The sequence below is a fragment of the Lepidothrix coronata genome, unplaced genomic scaffold (assembly GCF_001604755.1).
Source record: "Lepidothrix coronata isolate B3197 unplaced genomic scaffold, Lepidothrix_coronata-1.0 Scaffold92, whole genome shotgun sequence".
In the NCBI taxonomy this organism is placed as follows: Eukaryota; Metazoa; Chordata; class Aves; order Passeriformes; family Pipridae; genus Lepidothrix; species Lepidothrix coronata.
Window position 1 is genome coordinate 3,515,531 of NW_016690272.1, and position 20,785 is coordinate 3,536,315.

At 43.5% G+C, this 20,785-nt stretch overlaps 1 protein-coding gene across 1 annotated transcript in view; it reads left to right on the forward strand.

Annotated features, from left to right (window-relative positions):
* The window catches only part of PLCB1 (phospholipase C beta 1), a 277,548-nt gene that overhangs the window by 195,602 nt on the left and 61,161 nt on the right, over positions 1–20,785 (forward strand). The window contains exons 5-9 of the mRNA XM_017821860.1: positions 6,001–6,080; positions 8,612–8,665; positions 9,241–9,316; positions 13,107–13,207; positions 14,587–14,753. Coding sequence (XP_017677349.1) covers positions 6,001–6,080; positions 8,612–8,665; positions 9,241–9,316; positions 13,107–13,207; positions 14,587–14,753 — 478 coding nt within the window. The remainder of the gene's footprint in view (positions 1–6,000; positions 6,081–8,611; positions 8,666–9,240; positions 9,317–13,106; positions 13,208–14,586; positions 14,754–20,785) is intronic.

The following is a 20,785-nucleotide window of genomic DNA, read 5'->3' on the forward strand; positions in this document are numbered from 1 at the left end:
ACAGGAATGTGGCAATCGCTATGAAACGGACCTCAGTTCTGTTCTAGACTTGTGCTGCTCAGGTCCCAAGAAGAAATGCACAGTCTTTTTTTTTTTTTCCCCAGGAGTTTATTCAGCAAGGTCAGGCCCCAAAACGTGTGCTCATCTTCATAATGTTGCCCACAGAACCCAACTAATCCTTGTGAAAATAACAGTACACAAATTTTGACTGTTGTTACACCATGACTCTCCCAACACACATCAGTACATTTCAGTAATTATCCCCCTGTTCTAAGTGTGTGCAGATTGTGGATCATCTGTAGGAACAGAGTGGGTAAACGGTTGACTTTTGGAGGTTGGCCTGTGCCAGGGTGGTGGGAATCTGCAGCTCTCCCTTGTGCACTCAGGAGTGTCAGCAATCAGGCACCTTGTTTGTCTTTGAGCACAAACAGGAACGTTCGTGTGTGGAAGGTCAGTTTTAAGCACTGCATTTTGCCCACTGATAGCCCTTGATAAGGATTGTGTAGTCCACATCACTACTTTAGCAAAGCATTTTTTCCATGCAGGTATCCAGTTCCTTCATTTCTGTCCAACACACCACATAAAACACAGCTGTGTGTGCCAGGCAAGTTACAATTCATGGTTTGAGGTTGGTTTTTTTTTCTCCTTTTTCCACTTTCTATAGATTTCTGTACAATTTGCTGAAGTGGGAGCTCTTTGCTTTATCTATTTCAAACTGACATTCAGAATCTGCTCCTATTTCCACTTCCATTCATGTGGGTACACTCTGATGCCAGGCCCCAGATAACCATGCACAGAACACACTTCCATATGTGCATTTTTGAACCCCTGAGTTCACTAGATTGTGCTAAAAAGAAAGATTCTCTGTAGCCTGCTGTGATTTAACAACAGTGGGGAGTTATTTTGTCACCTCACAGGCAACAAGGATTGTTAAACCAGGTGCCAAATGGTCATAGTGTGAAAGCCTTCAACTAGGGGAGGATATTTGTGCTTGCCAAGTTTCTATCTCTGCCAAACTTCTTTAGCCAGTTGATCAGCTTGGTAAAAAAAACAAAAACATTTTCAGTCTTCCTGAGATATGAAAGAATAGAAACCAAATGAGTTTGTGGTGGTCCATGGGCAGTTGAGTGGGAAGTGCTGTCCTCAGGACTTGGAAATGCACAGCTACACTCTGCAGGGGTGGGTGAGGAATCCTGACACTGCAAATGATGGAAACAGCTCTGCAGGGAAAGAAAAAGGAGCTAAGTTTATCATAGGAAACAAAAAGGTATGCTGAAGCTTTTCCAGCAGGAATTGTTAGCCCTTACCAGGGAGCAGGGAAAATAACCCAAATCAGAAGTTGTATGTCCTCCTCCTGCACCTTCCTGGCCAGCCCCCAGTCAGCGAACCATAATCTGTTTGCCAGAAGAGCCCAGAAATTGGTGTTCTAGGACTGTTTTCTATTTGAGAATGGAACCTTAAAATACAGTAGATAAAATCATGTTTAGTAAAAACTTGGCTGCTCTAAGTCTTGAGTAACTCCTAAGAGTCTGAGTCTTGCTTTTCATTTGTAAAGGCAGGAGAGCAAATAAGTGAATATTTGATCAGTTGGGCACTGTGGCCTGGGGGTGCAGTTTTCAAAGCATTGCAGATTAGTTGTGCTTGCTTTGAGGTCATGTTCAATATCCTGATTGTCTGAATGGAAACAGTTTTGAGCACTGTTGAATGCAGCTAAAAATTCCTCTTTTTTAACCCATCTTCCAGCATCAGATGAGCCAGACCACAGGCTCTGGTCCTTATTGTCTCCCAGAGAAGCTGTAATAAATAAGCACATCAGGCACAGATCATCCCTCCAGGGGGCTCTGGGAAGGAATGTCAGTACAAGATGTTTTCAATGCCACACGTCAAATTTTGACCCTTCCTCCTCCTGATGTTCCAGGGAAAGCAAGTGCCAGTGGAAATCTCCCTCACCTTTCCTTTTCAGTGCATGAATATTTTGTTTTGTTAACCCTGCATCTGTAGTATCTCATTTTTCAGGTTGTGTGGCTGATGTTGACCAAGCAAAGTAAAGAATAGTGATCTTAGTGAGGCAGTTGAAATTATGGGGTTTTTTTCCCTCTGCAGAGGGCTTCCCTTTCTGCTACAAACTACCACATCCACTGGCCAAATTATGGGAAAATTAGGAAAATACGAGTCTTGGGTTATTCAACTTTCCTCAGGTGCACTAAATAGGTAGAAATGAGAATGTACTGGCATAGGGTTTATTTGTGAGCATCCACACAGTTCTGCAGAAGCCAGGATAAAGACAGAGCTTTATTCTCAAACCCTGTTCTGAGCAGGTGCTCTTTTTCTCTGTCTCCGTTCCCAATCTATGAACCTCTGTCTGCTCTACAGTATTCCATTCTCTTCCCAAATCTAGTGGCTTTTTTCCTCATTTTCCCCCAATCTCTTTCCTCTCCCTCTCTTCTGTGCCTCTCCTGCCAACCCTGTTCTTGCTGCATGGCCAGTCCTGGCCGTACAGGCCCCTCTCCGGAGCCCAGGGAAATCTGTTTCTCCTCGGTTTGATAAGCTCTGGATAAAATCCACCCCTAAGAGCTGATGAATTCCTCCATGAGTAAAATGGTGCCATCAAAGATGATTCACCAGTCACACTATCCTGCGCTTTCCAGCACACATCTTTATTTTTCTGGCTTCCCCAGAGCTCGGTCAGTATAATAAAATGCTGAAGCAAACCGTAGAAATTCACATCCATTTGATATGGGGTTTTTTAAAATAAAATTCCTAAGTGAAAGTGTAGAATTTCATCAGCTTGCTTTGTTAACCTCCCACCAAAAAGAAATGTGAGAGGAACATTGCCTTCACACATAGTCAGTTCTGATTTGAGGGAAGTGTTCTCAGGACTCCGTGCTGTCTTGTCTTATGAAAAAGGTCTCCTCTCTTCTGTTGTGCTCCATGTCTTGGTTGGTATCCTGATGCATGCAATGGAAGAGAGGAATCACTTCCCTGAGCAACACAGTGAACTGCTGCTTATATTCTACCTGCCAAAGCACAGAGCAGAGAAAGAACTCCTTAGTAAAGCTCACAGGGATGATATAAAATGAATTAACATAACAGGATGTAACCAAGAGGGGATCAAGTTCAGGGAGCTCTTAATATGTTGGATGTGACTTCCTTGGAGTTGGATATCAGAAGGTTGGGTCCTTCCACTGCCACACGAGACCAGAGCCTAGGTTTGTTGGCACTAGTGCAGTCCTGTTACAAAAAAACCCCGGATTTGTATTTTCCTTTTGTGTTGCATCTGTCAGGAGTCCCCTGCAGTGATCCAGGGGCTGTTACAACCTCTCTGCTCTAGGCTGTTTTCTTCCCACACACAGCAGTCCCTACCCCTGGATGCTCTCCCCGAGCGCTGCCTTCTGGAATTGCTGCTGCAGAGAGAGCATCATTCCTGCAGTTCTAGGATGGGCTTTGCTCTCTGCCGTGCAGCAAATCCAAGGAAATGGGGCCATTTGGTAGCTAAAGCAGCAAGACACATCTTGGCTCACAGCTTGATCCAAGCCCATCAAAGGCAGTCCCAAGCATCTCCTTTATTTCTTCGGCTCTGTGCTCGAGGCTCTGGTTTCCTCTCCTGCCGAGGGTTGGCTGGAAAGGTGATGTGGCCCTTGGCAGATTTGTCTGATCCTGGCTCTTTGGCTGTGGCTCTGGGGTGGCTGGAATGCAGACCCTGAAATGGGAGAGACAATGAGCAAGTGTTGCTTGTGACCTGTTGACTTGGCTCAGCCTGCAGGTAGCCCTTGGAATGTTTGGGAAGAGCGATGCGAGCGCTTTAAAGAGCCAGGAAAAGCCAGGAAAGGGACATGGCAGGACTGTTTATATAAATATATATATTTATATATAAATAATGCACATGACAGGCACACAATAAATGAGTTCCTTTTACATTCCTGTCAACAAGCATTCGGACAATGAGAAGGAAGAGCTGGGGTGTGGGATACTCCTGAAGTGCCCCACTCCTGTTTTCTACCAAGTATTTTGGTTTCAAGCCCAGCAGAACCAGCGAGATAAAAGCAAAATCTATCAAGATCTGTTAAAAGGCAACATATTTTCAGTTTCCAAATAGTATTTTGTGTTGCCATTAATCTCTGCAGCCCTTAGTGTCAGAGGGAGAAGTTTGAGCTGCTATTATTAGTGCCTAAACAAAGCAGTGTTTACAAGATGGGCCTATTTTGAGCCTGGAAAAACGAGTTGCCAAGAAGAAAAACAGATGCTGCACTTAATATGCTTTCTGTTCCAAGAGTCACAGCAAAGCAGTTGGGTTGCTCAGGGACCAGACTCCTCCTCCTCTGCTTTCTCACACCCCCGATTTCTTCAAATCAAACCTAAGAAGGAAAAACAATGAAAGAAGGAAAATAGAAGTGGTCATGAGAAGGTGGAGGGGAGGGTTATCTCAGCCACGCTGGTTTGCCTCCAGAACAAGTCTGCTTTTTAGGTAAAACAAGCTCATAAGCTCCAAAGTGATGTAGGAATACTTCTTGCACTGGAAGTCAGTGATACTTATCATTGTCCATTTTTGTCAGAATGAAATCCCCCCCCCTTTTTTTTTCATTTTTTCTTAAGAAAAAGAAAAGCCAAGGAGAAGGGAATACCTCCCAAAGAGTATGAGAGGCTGTGTGCCAATGGGAATTTTGGATTTGGGCTTTTATGAAAGGAAATGCGTTTTTAGTTTCAAAGGAAACTCAGAAAACTTTGTTAAGTAAAACAGTGTTTGCAAAGGCATTGCTTGTTTTCATCCCTTTATTTTAAAAGGTGAAATGAAGCCAATCCCAAACCACAGTCGTGATTAAAGAGGTTTGCAATTAAAGGTTGTAAATAAGCACTGAGTTAGAAAGAACAAAATGTGCTGAAGTTGTCAATGAAAAGCTGCAGGAGAGACCTGTAGGGGAGGACAAGCAGTGAGAGTCTAAACCTCATGTTATAGTTGTGGATCAGGCACGCTGGGAACACGGGAAAGGTCAGGGACCTGAGGGAAGCACTTCAGCAACGTGCACAGATGTGAGAAAAATAAGTCAGGAGAATAAAGGGAGGAAGAGTGAGGGAGAGCCATGGGAAGAGCAGAGCCTGCAGGCAGAGATGGGAAGTTTCTCCTGAGCAGCTGGAGGACAGATGATCAAAGGGCTGGAACACCTCCCCTATGGAGACAGGCTGAGAGAGCTGGGGCTGTTCAGCCTGGAGAAGAGAAGGCTCCAGGTGAGACCTTCCAGTACCTAAAGGGGCTACAAGAGAGCTGGAGAGGGACTTTGGACAAAGGTGTGTAGGGATAGGAAAAGGGGGAATGGCTTTTAACTGCCAGAGGGCAGGTTTAGATCAGATATTGGGAAGAAGCTCTTCCCTGTGAGGGTGTGAGGCTCTGGCACAGGTTGCCCAGAGAAGCTGTGGCTACCCCATCCCAGGAAGTGCTCAAGGCCTGGCTGAATGGGGCTCTGAGAAACCTGGGATAGTGGAAGGTGTCCCTGCCCATGGCAGGGAAGTTGGAACCAGATGCTCTTGGGGGTCCTTTCCAACCCAAACCATTCTGTGATTCCATTCTGTGATTCTGTGATTTCCATAGGGAAAAATAATGTAGCAAGGGATAGGAGCACTGTGTAAGGATTGTAAGCACAGTAGGGGGGAAGGAGCTGTTCTGTTTGGAGTTGCATCCTCCTTGCACATCAGAGCAATTGAAAAGTATTCCTACACATTTCTGCTGGTTGGGGTTTTTTTAAGCTTGTTTTCTCGTGTTGGCTGGTAAGATGTTGGATCAAGTCAGTACTTTAATTTGTAACAGTCTTCATTTTTTTTTTTTTTTTTTTTTGCAGCACGAGAAAATCGGGTCTCTCCGATGAGGAGGGGAGGCCGTGATTGGAAAAATCAATTCAGAGTTTTAATGAGGCACTTTTTACCGACAGTATAGTTTCCGAAAACATTTTGCCTTGTGCAAGTAAACATCTCAACCAAGCCTCACTTAACCGTGTTTTCCCTTTGTAGGAATGGTCAGACGAAGTGTTCAGTTTGGCAACAAATCTGCTGGCACAGAACATGTCAAGGGACGCGTTTCTGGAAAAAGCGTAAGTGGCCGTCGGGTTCAGTGCCGTGGGTGTTGCTCTTTTCCCTGCGTCTCGTTTTCCTCCTCCTTTGTTAGTCACATTGTCAGCTATTGTTTCTGCTTTGATGGCTCGACACTTCTGTAAACACAGCAGTCCTTTCTTGTGGTTTTAAAAAGCCTACTATCTCAGAGTCATTTAAACAGAAATCTTCTTAGGGTTCTTCTTGCAAACTACTAAATCCTTGCAGGAAAAACAGAATTAAATGCTGTCCTCCCCCTGTATAGCCAAGTTGTAGCTTCAGCTGTAGTATGAAGCTCTCTATTTAGAATGAAAGAATATTCTGGTTTATTTTCCTTTTTCCTGCCATTGATTAAAAAAGTGAGAACTACGAGAAGTCCATTTTGCTCAGTCTGATCTCAGACTGTGCGTGCCTGATTTCATTAGATGCATCTATACTTCATCAAAAAGTTCCCAACTGCTTAACTTTAATCCCATATATTCATTCATAGGTGCCTATTCTGGCAAGGAGGGATGTGTGTGTGTGTGTGTGTTTTCCTCTCATAAGGTTTGTTGTGGTGCAGCTGAATTCAGCAGAAATTCCTGAGGGAACTTTGCAGGCTGGCTGTGGCTGGAACTCCAGCTCTGTGTCTCCAAACACTGTGCCAGCCAATGGTACATCAGGCAAACCAGCTATAAATGGATGGAAACACTGAACGTTTCCTTTTGGCTCTGCACGTTGACAGTGGAAAACCTGTTCATCTGAGCAGGTAACTTCCTTCAGCTCCGTAGGTTGTAGATTGTAGGTGAGTTTAGAGAGTGATTTGGTAGAATTTCCTTGCCTCTTTGCACCCAAATTCCCAGGTGGCCAGTGGGCTCTGCTGACAGGTCTGTAGTGGCTGTGCCTAATGGGCCTTTTCCTTTCCAATCCAGAGGAGGAACCTGTTATCCCACAGTACAGTGGAACCTGTCAGATTTGGAGCTATTTTCTGGCAGTTGTTCAGGCAATATTAATTAAAGATGAAGTCACTGGACATATTGCATAGATTCAGTAGCAGGCAAGCATGGCATTCCTGTGTCTTTTCCCACTAATTAATAAGTCACTTGGAAACCGTAAGGTTTCTCAGGTCCTCTGCACAGATGCCAAATCAGTCACTTAAGAAATCTCTGACTTTGAAGATTAAATTGTTTCCCCATTATAATTATTCTACAAAGCAAAGGGGCTGGTTGCAGTCCTATCAGAACCCTTTGGTTGAAATGGAAAACCAGATTGCATTAGAGCAGAGTGAAGGGGTGTTTTCTTTATGGCATTCAGTCCCTTGGAACATTGGAGGTGCAATAATAAACAGCAATAATAAACTGCAATACTGACCAGGGCAGCTGGGAGCACAGGGTGGCTGTGAAGTGGGAACCTGGGGCCAGTGTGACATCCAGAGATTGTCCTGCTTGGAGTCAGCACTGCACCACTGAAATGGGTCCATTCAGCTCCTCCCAACAGGAACATCTCCTAGCAAGCATTTCAACAGCAATAACATGCTTGGTTTTCTTAGGTGGGCTGTAATGGCTGCAGGGGAAACAATGGTGTCCTGTGTGTTGCAAAGAGCCTGAGGGGGGAAAAGTTTGGGGTTTGGTTTTGTTTTAGTTTTTCCCCACTTTCTGTTATTTCTGGCTTCTTTGGCTGTAGAGGAAAACACTGAATGGGACTAGAGTGTAGTCAGATTTTTCAAAAAATAGAAGACAAAGTGAAAGAAACCTTCTTGAGTTTCTTTATTTTATTCATTCCTTGGCTAACTGCTGTGACTTTTTTGTTTTTAATCCAGCCCAGTACTGGGAATCGGGGCAGAGGGGATAATATTTTTGTTTGGTGACACAGTAGCACAAAACACTTCAGTTTCCAAAAGATGCCCATGGGGAGTCAAGGATTTGTGAAAATGTTCCTATGGGGTATTAGCATGCACTTTGTTTTTGAAGTGGTTGCTAATGGCATTTTCTGTTGTGAAGAAAAGGAAAGTTTATTAGAACCATGCAGTTTTTTCTTTTTCTGATAAACCAGTGGGCAAAGTGAAAAAGTGGGGTTTTTTTAACAAAAAAAAAAAAAAAAAAATCCCCCTAAATATTTAAGTGTTGCCACATTTTTCACCAGATCATGTTACTGCAAGAAAATCATTTATGGTTTTAATTCTGCTCAAGTGGGAGAGGTGAAGCACTCATAAAGTTGTGCTCTTCACAGGCTCATGGTAGGCAGTGAACAGATAGTGGTTGTAGGCCCAGCTGCTTTTCATGGAAGTTACTGGGTGACTTCTGATTCAGCTGATTCAAAGCCTGCTGAAAAATCTGGGCAAAGACAGATCCATCCTCATCCTGCCACCTTAATGAGGTGGCAGAGAAGGAGAAGGGGTTTGCTCATTAATGATGTCCCAGCAGGTTTTCATTTTGGGCAGAAGAGCTGAGTGGAACTTGCCACATGAACAGAGCACTGGCACTGAGCTGGGAAGTCTGTGGAAAGGTCCTTGAAAATGGTGTAAAACTGAACTGGGATGCTTTTGTCTCCACAGTTACACAAAACTGAAGCTGCAGGTGACTCCAGAGGGGCGCATTCCTCTGAAGAAGTAAGTGCCATTCCCCTGCCTTACCATGGGTAGGCTCTGCTGACTTTTGAGTGTGAATGTATGTTTGGGATGAGCATGTGGCCCCTATGTCCGGAATGATGACTTTTTCACGTGTTTAGGACCCATCACAGGGAATGTGTGGTATCACAGTGATGCTCAGGATGGCTCTGCTCAGATACCCTTTGGGTGTAGGTTGCTCTTGGGATCTTGAGCAAGACATTCCACTTCTCTGCCCTTGCTCATTCCACTTGTGAAATAAAAAAACCCATAATTTCTTTACCTCAGAGACATGTTGTGAGGGTGAATAGATTCAAACTGCATGTCACTGGGGTGATAGGAAGAGGGCAGGGGTGACTTTTCTCCAGTCACTGTCTGCTGTGATAGGGGCTGGTGTGGGGCAGAGTTAAACTCACTGCGAGCACCACTAAACTCACCTCTGTTACTGAGCAGCCAGCAAATGGAAATAAAGAGCTAAAGGTGTGATAGACTGGGAAGAGAGATTCAGTCTTTAAGCCACATGGGCACGTGAAGGCGTGTTTTTAACCAGTTCTCTCCGTTTTGTCTCCATTTTGCAGCATATACCGCTTGTTCTCCTCTGACAGAAAACGGGTGGAGACGGCATTAGAAGCCTGTAATCTCCCATCTTCCAGGGTGAGCATCTGCATTTTATTCAGATAAGCATTGCTTGTGTTTGGGGCTGTTTGCTTTCCACTGACAATTTGTTCAGGGCTGATCGTGCTGTGCTGGCTTTGCTGCTGGAAAGGTCCTCAGCAGCGGGTCTGGCTTGAAGTTGTGTAGGGACCAGGAGCTCCTGGAAGAGGTATGAATGGAGTAAAAGAAAGGGCAGAGGTTGTGTGACCTGTCCTGGAGAAATCCTATGAGGATATTTTAAGACTCAGCCACTGTTGCCCAGTTTCCACAGTGTGATTTCAGAGCAGTGTTAGCTCAAGGTGTAGCTAACAGTGTAATCTATAGCCTGAGGTGAGTGACTGGTCACACTCACTGTAGCTCATCTAAAAGGTGCATGAGGTAAGTGTTGAAACGCTGTTAATATTGAGGGGATGCAGCCGTTGTGTTCTGCTAATCCAGGAGCTATCCTCAGCCCAGAGCACTTGCAGGGGGGTTCCTCACCCTCAAGGCTTTTTTTTTAACAAAAGGAATGAGCTGGAGCAGGTGATTCCATTTAATGCTGGAGTGCAGATGTCCTTAGTCACAGAATCACAGGATGGGTAAGCTTGGAAGGGACCACAGAGGGTCACTTAGTCCTGCCTCCCTGTTCAAGCAGGGTTCTCCTCACAGGTGGAGATTCTCCTCCAAGCAGCTTCCTGCAGGATAATTCCTACATTCAGGGGTCCAAGAGGTGGGACAGAACTGGTCTGTCAGGAGAACCTGCATCTCCTGATCCCTTGCTCTTGTAGAAAACTCTGTGCTGTGAGGTTTCCTGGATGTTTGCTTCCCCAGTTGTTAAATAAAGACAATTCCTACAGCTCCAGAACAACGGAGCAAAATCTTCACAAGCCATACCTCAGATTCCACTTACAATGAGACCTTCCTTCATTTGTGTGGGAGCTTAATTCCATGAAATTCCAAGGAATGTTTGCAAAGTAGGTATAAAAGATCATAGTCATCTTATCTGCAGTTAGGTTGTGAGGTTTAGAAACGTGGAAAGAATAGTTTTAACGATGGGTTTTCATTTAATTGTTAGCAAACGAGGTATGCAAGAAAACCTCCGAGGCACTGCATTTAAATCAGTTGGTTTATTACTTCTGTTTATTACATATCTCTGAAAAGAAAATCTAAATATCACTGGAGGCCTTGAAAGAAACTGCAGCCTTTTTGTGCTATTTGTTTAAGCAGGGCCAATTTCACATACACGTTGCTGGCTACTTGTTGCTGGGATACCATCTCGAAAATTATTCACAGCATAAAGTAGATCTTTCCTTTGGTTGGGACAAAAGAGAAACACTCTGCATGCACCAAAGAAATCTGAGTTGTTGATCATCTTTGAAAAATATTGTAGAAGTGTGAAACTGGATCTCACGGAGGTGATGGAATAGAAGAAAATCAGAACTTCAACTACGGCTCTTTTCCTTTGGGTTCCTGTTTGTTTGAACAAGTAAAGTTTTGACTTCCAGCTCTTCTGCCCTATTGTGCTGCAGGACAATAAAGCCTTGGAAGAGCTGTGGACTCTAGCAGCGTGAAAGATGTGGATATCAGGGGGTTTTGCTTTTTGTGAAGGGGCATTGCTTTTTGTTATTGTTGGTTATTTTTGCTTGTTTTGGTTTTGTTTAAAAGTGCCTTAAATAGAATTTGAAGAGCTTTATTTTAGCTGCCTTTTTGGCTGCAAAGGCTGGTTTCTGCCTTGCAGTTAGTGTAGAGGTTCACAATGAAGCACCAGTGAGCTTGACTGTTAAAATAAAATAACCTCCTATTGAGTCCTGTCTGTGCAAATAATCGGAATTAGCTCTCAAACATGTAAGAGACTGGATACAGATGTTGTTATAAAAGCAGGCAGGTTACCAGACAAATCATAAATCAACAGTGCTTGAAATGAGTGGAGAGTCTTAATCACAGGATAAAATTGAATGCCAGTGTTAAGGAAAGCTGGAAATGAGGGATGCTTTCATGTGGTGCTGCTGCAAGTTTGTGCTTTGTTCATTGGTTTCAAAAAAGAGAGGAGCCCATAAGGTGTGTGGGTGGTTCCTCTGAAACGTGGATGGCTCAGACCAGGCTGAGGAAGGGGGCAGCGTATTTTAGTCCCTCTCTCGGCAGACGGGCTTTAGGAATCCAAATATAGTTGCCTGAGGTTGTGCCTGGGATGGCAAAAGCTCTCATCTCCCATCTAGATAATTGTGGTTTGTAGCCCCCACTGATGATGGTGCTGGTAGGAAATAGTTTTTAAAACTATCTGTACTTAACGCCTGAAAACTCGTGTTGGTTTTCCTCTTTGTCATAGGTGTTTGGAGATACAGGGAGGGAAACTGAGGGATGTTTTCTTAATTGGAACTGAGTGGCAAATCAAAGCTTGGATCTCAGGTTATTGGAGGAGACCTACATTTGTTCAGCTGAGCACCTTCAAATCCCCCGTAAAGGAAAACATATGTCAGGTTGATTGGAGACTGTAGTTCTGTGGTAATTAGAGAATCAATGTTAAAAATGCCCTGGCTGAGGGGTTATAGGCAGAGGGACAGGGGAGAGTGGGGTGCCAGCTTTAACAAGAGAATTCCCAAGCTTTGAGGATCCTGGACTTCGGGAAAATACAGGTCTCGACAGTCCAACCCTCAGCCGAAAGCACCACAGGACAAAACCCTCTGGAGCCTCTGTGGGTTTCACAGATGACAGGAGACGAAGTGCTGCCTGTGCCATTCGTTTATTTATTTTATCCTAAAGCAGGAAGAATTGAGAAAAGTTTCCTTCCGTCCAGCAAAGGCTTGAACCGATGCTTCCTGTTCCCTTGGCAACGGCGTTGGACAGGCAGAATAAACACAAGCACTGATTTCCCCATGAGCAGCTTCGCCTCTGACACAACCACGGTCCAGTGGTGTGTAAAGCAAACAGCTTTGTGTCCAAGTTACCATTTTCCTTCTCCAGTCCATCAGATTTGGGCAGGTTTTGGAGCTGTGGAGAGGCATCACGTGGGCCCATGTCATAGCTTTGGATTAAGGATGCTCCAGCTTCATGCAGAGGACTTTTCAAGTCTCTCCAGTTAATAACAGCAATTCAGGTTTTTTTCACAGAAAAATATAATGAGGATGATGAAAGTGTCATCCAGAAGCAGGACTAAATTTAAATTTTTCTAAACTTTAGAAAATGTCAGAAAAAAAAACCCTGACATGTCTTCTATTAGGAGAACATTTTTATTGGTTCCTGCATAAGAAATCTGATTGCCAAATGTGTTACACTGAGAGTTTAGGACAAAGACGTATGGAAAAGCTGTGCTGTGTGAGTCTTGCCCAGAACTGCGGCATCTTGGACATGTGTGTTGGTAATGACTCAGTGACCCACGTTGTTCCCCAGTTCTGTGAAAGCTTTGGAAAGCTGAGTGATGTCCTTGTCCTCTGTAATGCTGCTGTTTCCCTTGCTGAAGCACTTGGGCTCAGCACCACTGCCCAGCCACCTCACTCTTCCTTGGGACCAATACATTTATTTATGCTCTAGATAAGGGGTTAGATGGGGAGATGTCCCTTCCTCCTCCTTCACAGGTGCTCAGAGACAGAGAGAACTGTGCCTTATGGAAGCTGATAGAAGTGTTTGGATGTTTTTTTAAACATGTACCCTCTAAGCTACTCTTGTTCAGGGGGATTTATTATTCTGCAGAATCTGGGCTCCTTTTGATTTCTTTCCTGCAACCTAGAGAAGCCAAATAGGGAGTGATCTGTTTACAAAGAATGTATAAAAGTGCTGTATCTCTCTTTCACTCTCTTTTCCCCCCGTTTCACAGAATGATTCAATCCCTCAAGACGACTTCACGCCAGAAGTGTACAGAGTGTTCTTAAACAACCTCTGCCCTCGGCCTGAGATCGACCACATCTTCTCAGAGTTGTAAGAAAACACACTCATTTATTTATATGTTTACTTATTTTCCCCATTCACAGATTTTCTTGGCTGGGGGTGGTTATCAGGTTATTTAGACTATGGCTTGCCAGTAACAGATTTAATTGTCAAGCAGGGCTGTTATTTAACCTTGGGTTCCTTCTCTCCCAAGCTTTTGCCTCCATATCTAATAGCTGGAGTTCTAAAGGATTTGTTCCTAGAGGAGCAGAACTGCCAGGTCTTGAGTTTTTTCACATGGATCAGGGTCATTTAGGCTTCCAAGAAAATAAAGGAAGAAAACTAATAAGCAGTAACACCAGGCAATAGGCACGAGAATACGTATAATCACCCCCAAAAGCTTAATTAAGAGTTGCAAAAAAAAAAAAAAGCAGTAACTTCTAGGATTTGTGTATCATGAATTCTCACCGTGAAGTTAAATTAGCAGCTGGTTCCAGCTGATTTCATAGTTCTGTGAGAAGCTCTGTGACTCGCGGTGCTTCACCCCTCGCGGCAAATCCGGGCACTTCCCAGTTCCAGCACATCCTGATCAATGGAGTCGGAATGTGAAGCGATAGGAGAGAAAGGCAATTCCCCAAACACATCCCAAGACCACCAAAGCAATTACTGGATGTTTTTGCAGCGCTGCTGCCCTGACACTGTGCTGTTGGGCTTGTTTTCTCTGCAGCTGAGGTTTCCGAGGAGCACAACTCTGTCCTAGTTTGCTCCCGCTGAACCCGGGGCAGGCTCTCCATTCCTCTCTGCCACAGCAGAAATAGGCCAGTCCTGGGTGCTGCAGAGACTACCCCGGGCACATCACCTGGCCTGGAGGCTTCCTGGGTCTCCAGCTGGGTACAGCTTGTACCCAGCTCTGCTCTTTTTACTGCCTCTCCAAACAGGCATCTTTTTGTTTGCTTTGCAAAGTGCCTCACGGTTTTTAGCAGGTCTGTAATAAAAAAGACCCAAACAAATCCTGGAATAATGAAATCAGGGCTGCTGTCATTCAGCATTAAACCCAAATAGTTGGGCCAGGAAGGAGTGTTTGTGGCCAGCTCTCGATTGAATTCGATGTCCTTTTCTCTTTTACTGTTTTAAATAGCTGATTTCCAGGAATTCAGGGGAATGAAAGGCTTTTAGCATTGCTCTAAGTCTTCCCATTGATGTCAGTAATGCTGAAGGTTTTTAAAGATCCTCCTCCTGCAAATTTGATGGAGAGTCTTTGTCGTTACATGCTGGCAAAGTAAATTAGCCCAGAGACACAGCGGGAGGATGTTTTTGTTGTTTGATACTTTGAATCTTGTTTCTGTTTCCCTGGGAAGTTTCAGAACATTGAACAAGATTTCAAGGAAATGTGTTTTAATGCCTTTGCTGTTGCTTTAATTTTTCTCCAGCGGTGCCAAGAGCAAACCCTACCTTACTGTTGATCAGATGATGGAGTTTATAAATTTGAAGCAGCGTGACCCACGATTAAACGAGATCCTTTATCCACCCCTGAAACAAGAACAAGTTCAGGTGCTGATTGAGAAGTATGAACCCAACAGCAACCTAGCAAAGAAAGGTCAGTGCTTTTTATACTCTTGGATTCTGATTTCAAACAGTAACCCAGTTATCCTACAGCACATGCTAAAGGAAAATTTGTTTCAAAATCCAGTTGCATTTCCAACTGTCTGTGGTTTGGATCATACAAGCCTAGGAGACATCATGTGGTGTGTTTAGGTGTGTTTGGTTGGGTTCAGTTTAGAAAGGATGGGGCTGGTTTCAGTATTTGCTTTTCAGTGTATATCATTGATAGAACAGTTGCCCTGATATGTGAAGTTCAGCAGAAACCTTGCTGTCACATGGCTGTTTACCAGCAGCTGAAATGCAAAACTGAAAGAAGAAATCAGGGACAGTGAAACTAAGCACGTGATAATGCTGTAATTTAATCACAGTATTAAGTCTAGCCCTCTGCTTTTGGATGAAGTGATGTACAAAGTGGGATGTGAGATCAGCTCAGTGGATTTTGTGCTGTAATTCCCTCTTGAACATCTCTCTTGAACATTGGTCTCCAAGACCAGTGAGAGAACTCCTGCTCAAATCTCTGCAGATTTTTGCTACCACCACAAGTCTTAAAATAGCATTCAGTTTGTGTCTGCATCCTGTTTTATCCCAACCCACATATCCTAATGGTTACCCCAGCTTTTAATGTGGTCGCACCTTAGAAATTTTAGGGCCTTGGGAATATCCTACAGAACGGGTCTAACATGAAAAAAAATAATTTGGTCCAGAGACTGTGGATCCAGAGGCCACACAAAGATGTCTTTCCCAAAAGTCTTGAGGTTCCCTGAAGGCACTCCAGCTGCTCTCCCTGGAAGCCTTTCTGACCTTGGTGTCTTCCTGAAGGAATCCTAGAGCTCTCGATGCCATGGTTTCTGATTTTTCTCATAAGGCTTCTTATTTCTTCTACTTCAGTCAAACTTAGTGTTCCCAGAGGTTTTGCTGGAGGGTTAAATCCCGCTTCTTTATGGCATTCATGCAAACTTGTCTTTTGACGTCAGTAGGAACACGAGTAAATGAAAACACGTTGTGACCTCCTTTCTCATCTGGGCAAATATTAGAACAGTCCTCTGTGCTTACCTTGTTTCACATCAGCGACAGGAAAGTCTGTTACCTAAAAGATCATTCTTCTTACCCAAATATTGGCACTTGGTATAAACCAAATAAAGGGTTTATTAGAAGGAGGTGTGCTAACAGAACACCGGAGTCAAAATGAAATCACCCTCTGACTAGCAATAAGGAGGAACTGAATTTAACAAGGGAAAGGCAAGTCATAGAGAGTTAATTCCTTTTGTGGGATTGTGGTTTTTCCCCCCCCCCTTCAAACTTGTGCTCTGAGGTCCAGCTGGCACAGCCTGAGAGCCACCTCTGTGCTGAAGACGCCACCTCGTATAACACCCTGTCTGGCAGCCGAGCTGTAGCAATTGGCACAGGCTCCTGTGCAAATCTCCCGAGCTTACTGCCTTAAAATGACAGGAATTGGCTAATCAGGAATGACATGGGGACACAATATTTTCTGTACATCTGCTCCGAGCTGGGAATGCGATTCGCTGCATATTAAATGAAGTGTAGGTGTGCGCTCAATCCTACACTCATGGAATAATTGCCAAAAAAGTGCTCCGTGTCTATAAAATGACACCAAAATGTAACTGGATATTTAAAATAATTATTTAACCTCTTAATATGGTGTTCTCTAAAATGGGTTGTCACTCAGGCTTTCTGCTGTCAGAAAGGACAATTCCCAGGTTGTTGAAGGTTGTTGAAGTGGAATTTCCGGGCAGTTCTTGGCCGGAACCTCGAACACAGGTACCAGGGCAACTTCTGAGAGTGTGGTGCATGTGCTTCTTAGCAAATAAAATTTTATGCATTGAAAAGTTCTCTTAAATAAAAGTAGGGATTTTCCCCTGAATACACAAATCCAGATGCATAAAATGGAAACAATGTGCCTTTGTACAGCCCCTGAGTCCTTGCTCCCCATACCCTGTGTGGACGGTTCTGGACCTTCAGTTGTCTGGTGGCTATTCTTTCAAATTTCCTGTCTGAGTTCATTATCTGTGCACAACCACTGTACAACAATATTCTCCTTTAATTATTCTCTCATAGCTAATTAAATGAATTTCTAGTGACCAGTTGTACTGTGTGTCGGCTTTCACAGCACTGTTCAGACTCCTTTGACATCTCAGAATTTCCCTGATCACCATTGTGGCCCTTCTGTTGTACCTGTTGCTGCTCAACTACAATATTTGGAGCACAGCAAGCAAGAGCTGTCCATAAGATTTTGAACTTTTATAGCGTGGCTCTTCTGGTACCTGGTAAAATCAGGTTGCAGAGCTCTGAGTAAAAAAGGCTGCCCGTGTTCCTGCTTGTCACTGACGTATTTTTAGGTGTATTTATTGCTGGGATTTGCAAAATCAGCAGAGACACGGGCTTGACATCTCCAGAGGTTAAACATCTGGAGTAGTGTTTTGCTGTGGTGCAAGCAGGTTGTGATTAATGCTTTGTGTCGTACAGCCAAGGAGATGAATTCACGGTTTCCTTATCAGGTGGAAGCAGGAGGAAGTCCCTGGTACTGCTGAGCAGTCTCTCGCTGTCAACAGAAGTGTTCTGGGGGGCCGTTAGGGCTGGTGAGGTACCGTGTTGTAGTTTGGTGTTTTCAGGCTGTGAAGATTTGCAGTGGGTGTCTGGCATAACTGCTGAATATGTTCCCTTTCATGTTACTGTGTTGATAATAGGATGGGCGTCAATAAATCGATTGCCTGGGGATTTATTGGGAAGTTCCTGATTTGCTTTTATTTAATTCTTTAATTTATTTTTATTTAAAGGCTTGCATCAAAGTAAATTGTTCAGGGCCTTGTTACATTATGGATGAGAGAGGGGACATTGATGCCAAGTTTCAGATGTCTCTGCTTGCGGTGTCCAGGCTCCTGGGAGCGACAGTCCTGGATTCTGGAATTATGGCAAATTTACCATATAAACTTGCTTCACATTCTGCAGAAACTGTGCTGGTCCTTCCTGACTTAACGATGCAGTTCATTCCTAAAAGTTTCTGAGTTCCAAAGGCCCCCAGTGCCTTGAGAGCTTCAATCCTGGTGTCCTAGTTTAAACCTTTCATTCCGAAACCAGTGAAGTGCTTTGAAAACCACTGAGCCACAGCCTTGGCTGGAGGGACATCCCGTGTCCCTTGGAGACTCTAAACATGCAAGAAGAGCTGTACCCATGTACCAGACTGGCAAGGAAAGCAGTGAAGAACATGAAACCAAGGCCTGCCAGGGAAAGGAGCTGTGAAAAAGCTGCAGGTATAAAATATATGCTTCCCACCATCGTCCTTGATGGGAGCAAGACAAGGGTTAGGTTATTATCAGCCATTGTTTTTAGAGTGATCTTTATGGAATAAGCTTTAAAAAAAGAGTCTGGAAGTGCTTTGGAGATTTTTCCTGGGCAGTGTGTCTACACACCAGATCGTACTTATTAGAGGGCATCTTTGAGATAAGTAATGGCATAAAGATGCTAATTTTTTTTTCTCTTAGGGATGCATTAATTTAAAAACTACCTCTGCTTATGTAATTTTAAAGGGCCAAACCTTTAGCTCTGCACAGAGGAAAATAACTTTGCTCTTGTATTTCACAGTGTTTCTCTCTCCAGATTTTCTGAACTATACCTATTTGCTCTGTGTCAGTTTTGCTTAGACATGTATTTAGAAGGGTTTAGGGTAGTTCCATGACTCCCTTTGAATTCTAGTATTTATTCTGCTTTGCAGTGCCATTTATTGGTGGCTGTTGTGCTGAGTTTTTCTTGGATGATAAAATAAACTAAGCAATTAACACTAGATTAAGATGTAATTTTATACAGCATTTACTATATGTATTTTTCCCATGGCAGCCTTAACACCAGGCAGTGTTCACTTCAGCACAAATGTGTTTCTCCTCCCTTAAACATCAATGCAATTCAAACATTTTCATCCCACTGCATTAAATTTACCTTTTAGTGACTGCTTAAGAATAACTACACATTGGAGTCTTTTAATGGCAGAAGGGGGTCATTTCCTAGGCAACAGATTTTAATGGGAAAAACAAGTACTGTGCAACCACGGTACTTTTAAGGCATAGTTCGTAATATTTAAAGCCTAAATTCTGGTGCATCAGTCATTCAGGCACATGGTAGGGGCTTCTGGCATGAAACATTTGTGGGAAGTGTTACAAAACGGCTGAAATTCTTTGCCTTCCGAACTCTAACACTGCAAATTACCAAAAAACTACCAAAAAACCCGTTAACTTGGGGATTTTTAGTGTTTTCCAGCATTCCAGCTGTACAGGAGGAGAGCTCTCAGCAGTGTTTCTCAATCTCAAATGATGACAGGACAATAGATCCCAGTCAGGATTTATTACTCCTTAAAATGCTGAAGCCACACCAAAGCCATAGTCTACCCCATGCTGTCAGCTCCAAGTGCCAAGTTAGGTAGCTTACCAGAAAACTTTTTAATTTTTATACTATTTAAAAAAAAATAAATATGTATATGTGCAGCAAATGTAAGTATGGATAATGTATCAGCATGAATAACTTTGACTCCACTTCTCAAAATGAATTTGCAAAATATGTTTCTGTAATACACTGTATTTTCTTTCTAGGAGCTTTGTTTTTAGTTACTAGTCGAGCTGTAAAATTAATTTCAGACTAATTTCCTGCAATTCTTTGGAAGGCTTCATCTCAAGTAAAAGACTAAATGTTGTAAAAATCTGTGTAAAAATCTGAGCGTAAAGTCCTCAATTATGAGGATTTCATCATCTTTTTAATAGTAACAACTTGATAGCAAAAGGAATCAGTGATGAGGACTAGTAAGAATGGGTTTTGCATCACTCCCGTCAGCTTTTGCTCAGAGATAAGGGACTCTTACGTCAGTCCTGCTTTACAGGGGTTAGGGAGACATATTTTTTCTGCCTGTATTGTGTTTGACTCGGCCTCAGACTATCACAGCCCATAAATAGCAAACTTGGTCTAAAAGCAGAACTGTTTCTTTTGTGCTTGCTGCTGTTTTACTGCCTCTTTTATGGAACACGGGGAGGTATTCAATTTTAGCGGCAGGATTTATTATTTGAAGATGAGTATCAGATGGAGTTTACTTCTGGAGACATAAAGCAGCGTGGACTCGAGGGCCGAAGGAAACAAATGTAGATAAACTTGGAACAAACACTGCAGGGTTTGGCTCCTCGTTGTGACTCTACAACTGTAGTGCCTTCAGCTGCAGAGGGCCCCTGAGGACACAGCGGGTGGCAGTTGCTGTGATCCAGTGGGTGACATCTAGAACTGGTGGCAGAGGAAGCACAGCTTTCCTGGCTCTGCCATAGATGAGCTCATTGCCATTTGACCACCCCCTTTGTTGGGTTTTGCCTCATCCTTTGGTCGGCTGGACTAAATAAACAGTCTGTGCCTTGAGGAACTAGGAGTGACCTGTGAGATTTTTGGGGTGGGTGGTGTCTGTCAGAACTCTTAACGTGCTTGGAGTACGTGCACTGCTGTAACACAGCAGCCATAGGAGGCACCTTCCCTTAAAATGTCAGATGGAATCATCTAAACAGTATCCTCTGGCTGGAATGTGGCTGTTCCCTGTAAATACACCGGGGTTAAACACTGGGGAGGCAGAAAGAAGTGGTAAACTAAAGGACAATGTTGGCAGAAGAACACAGAGGGGTCGAGTGGCCTTGAATAAATTTAGGCTGGAAATGAAGAGAACTTTCCTAACAATATGGTCCTGGCACGGACTTCCAGAGGTAGTAAAGAGGGCAAAAAAAGCAACTGTTATGAAGGTAGAGCTGGATTTGTTTAGGAAAGGCATTGTCCACTGTAGTGCCTGCAGCTGCAGAACCAAGAGTAAAGAAAAGGAAGGCTTTTTAAAGGGGCTGAAGTCCCTTCTTTTTGGTTTATTTGCACTGTCTTTGCAGTGCCACACCTTTATTCTTTTCCACTTCTGTTTAATATTAATATTTTCTTCAGCTGTAGGACTTCCTGGAAGTAAAAATATTAGCCATGCCTTTTTTCTTTTTTACTTTTTTTTTCACC